This window comes from Trichinella spiralis (assembly GCF_000181795.1).
Source record: "Trichinella spiralis strain ISS 195 chromosome Unknown Scfld1286, whole genome shotgun sequence".
Classification (NCBI taxonomy): Eukaryota; Metazoa; Nematoda; class Enoplea; order Trichinellida; family Trichinellidae; genus Trichinella; species Trichinella spiralis.
The window spans coordinates 2,782-4,792 of NW_003528225.1; the positions used below are offsets into that span (position 1 = coordinate 2,782).

The 2,011-nt window shown below is 35.1% G+C and overlaps 1 protein-coding gene across 1 annotated transcript; it reads left to right on the forward strand.

The window, feature by feature from the left end:
- Window positions 1–305: 305 nt before the first annotated feature.
- On the forward strand, window positions 306–1,613 carry Tsp_12639 (putative DEAD/DEAH box helicase; the record flags this gene model as incomplete). Its single annotated transcript, XM_003370046.1, has 6 exons — window positions 306–474; window positions 542–699; window positions 782–887; window positions 1,039–1,135; window positions 1,208–1,284; window positions 1,356–1,613. Coding segments are annotated over 6 exons (865 nt in total), but the record flags the coding sequence as incomplete, so codon positions are not given.
- Window positions 1,614–2,011: the final 398 nt, after the last annotated feature.

The window sequence follows — 2,011 nt, forward strand, 5'->3', positions numbered from 1 at the left end:
CGAATCGCGGTCGTTTTATTATTTGCACATGTACGTTCGGCGATGTTTCTTCGGCAGATCATGCAATTCGACATTAGAGGATTGCTGATTGCTTTTGACGGGGAAATTTTCTTTTCTTTTTCCAATACTTATGGAATTTTTATACAACTGTGCTGTCGATTGATCTATCGTTTAGCAAGTACCTGAATACGATGAAATTCCAGTACGACACAACGAAGACCTCATCAACGAGTAGAAAAATTAATTTTCTTTTTAATGAAAAAAAAGCAATGAAAATTTAAATTTTTTTTTCATCAAATTTTAAGAGAATTGGCGACTAAATGCGCGATATTACTGAACGACTCGGCGTTCGACAATTCGCATACAAAAACGCATCTGTTGTACCAGGCTCACTTGCAGCGTCTTGAATTGCCCAACATTGACTACGAGACGGATTTGAAATCTGTTCTTGATCAGTCGATTCGTATCTTGCAGGTGGGTAGAATGAAATTTTTGTTTTTTCTTTCCTTTAAAAATTACATTTCTTTTCCCCTACCCCCAGGCTATGGTGGATATTTCCGCGGAACGAGGTTGGCTTGCTACAACACTTCGTGTGATTGGTTTGATGCAGATGATTGTCCAGGCTCGGTGGATCACCGATCCACCGTTGAGCACGCTGCCTCACGTTGGCTTGTACACGGCGCGATGTTTGTCTTCTAGGTAGCGATTGTATTTTGAAATTATTTTGTCATTTGTGCAGTTATTCTGATTAATTATTATTATTATTATTTTGCAATTCAAGATGCGGGCTAGATACTCTTCCACAATTGGCTGAACAGCATCGGCAGGATAGTCAATTTTTACTGAAAAATGCTTACCAGCTGTTGAATCCGAATGAATTGCAACTAGTGAGTGTTTTCCATTTTTATTATTATTATCCTTTTGCAATTTTATTTTTTTTTGTGAAAATTTATAATCAGTTATCTATCATCATATTTTAATTTATTTGTTCATTCATCATGCTTCACTGTTGCCTAGTGTTAATTGTTCATTTGACAGATTGGTGATGTGCTACGGCGACTACCAGTGATCAAAATTTCAATGACACTGCAATGCAAATCTGAAAAACACCAGTTGTTGAACAATTTTTCAAAAGGTTCGGATCATTTATTTTTTGAAAATTTTGAATTATTTTTCAATTTTGTATGATTTTGATTTGTTTTTTCAGGTTCGAATATTTCCTGGAATCCAGTCACTGTTGGTGAAGAGTGCGTGTTGTGCGTCGAATTGCAATCATTAAACTTGGTAAAAAGAGACTTGTTTTGAAACAGCATTGTTTTGATGTTATGCAGTTTTTTTTTGATTTCCATTTATAGCGACAAGATAGTCGTGCGTATGCACCGAAATTTCCCAAAGCCAAACATGAATCTTGGTTTTTGGTATTGGGATGTATCGATAGCGGGGAAATTTTGGCATTGCGACGTGTCGCTTCATTTCTATCCCAGACGATTGTCAATTTGTCATTTACAGCTCCGAAGACAGTTGGTCGTTGCATTTGTACCTTGTACTTGATGAGCGATTCCTATATTGGGCTCGATCAACAGTACGATGTTCATTTGAATGTTGAAGAATAGATTGTGCTGTTTTTTCTTTTACTCGAACAATTTATCAAATTCTCAGTTTGGTACAGATAGAATTGTATGGATTATTTTCAATTTTTTTTCTTTATTTCATAATTTGATGCTGAACTTTTATTTTAAGAATACGGTAATAAAGTTTGCTTATACTTGCGAATCATACATTACTGTGTTTTGCCGACGTTGAGTTGAACAGCTGAGCAGGTTAAACATACAGAGGTGTATCAGTATGATTTTTTTTTGTCGTTGATAAATTTTAAAGCTTGAGGAATTTCAACGAATATTAATTGATGATTTTGTTTATTGGCAAAGAATTTTTCATTTTATTCAATAATGTTCATTGCTTTAAGTTTAGGTTTTTTCTGTAAAACAACCCAACCTAGCATTGCGTACAA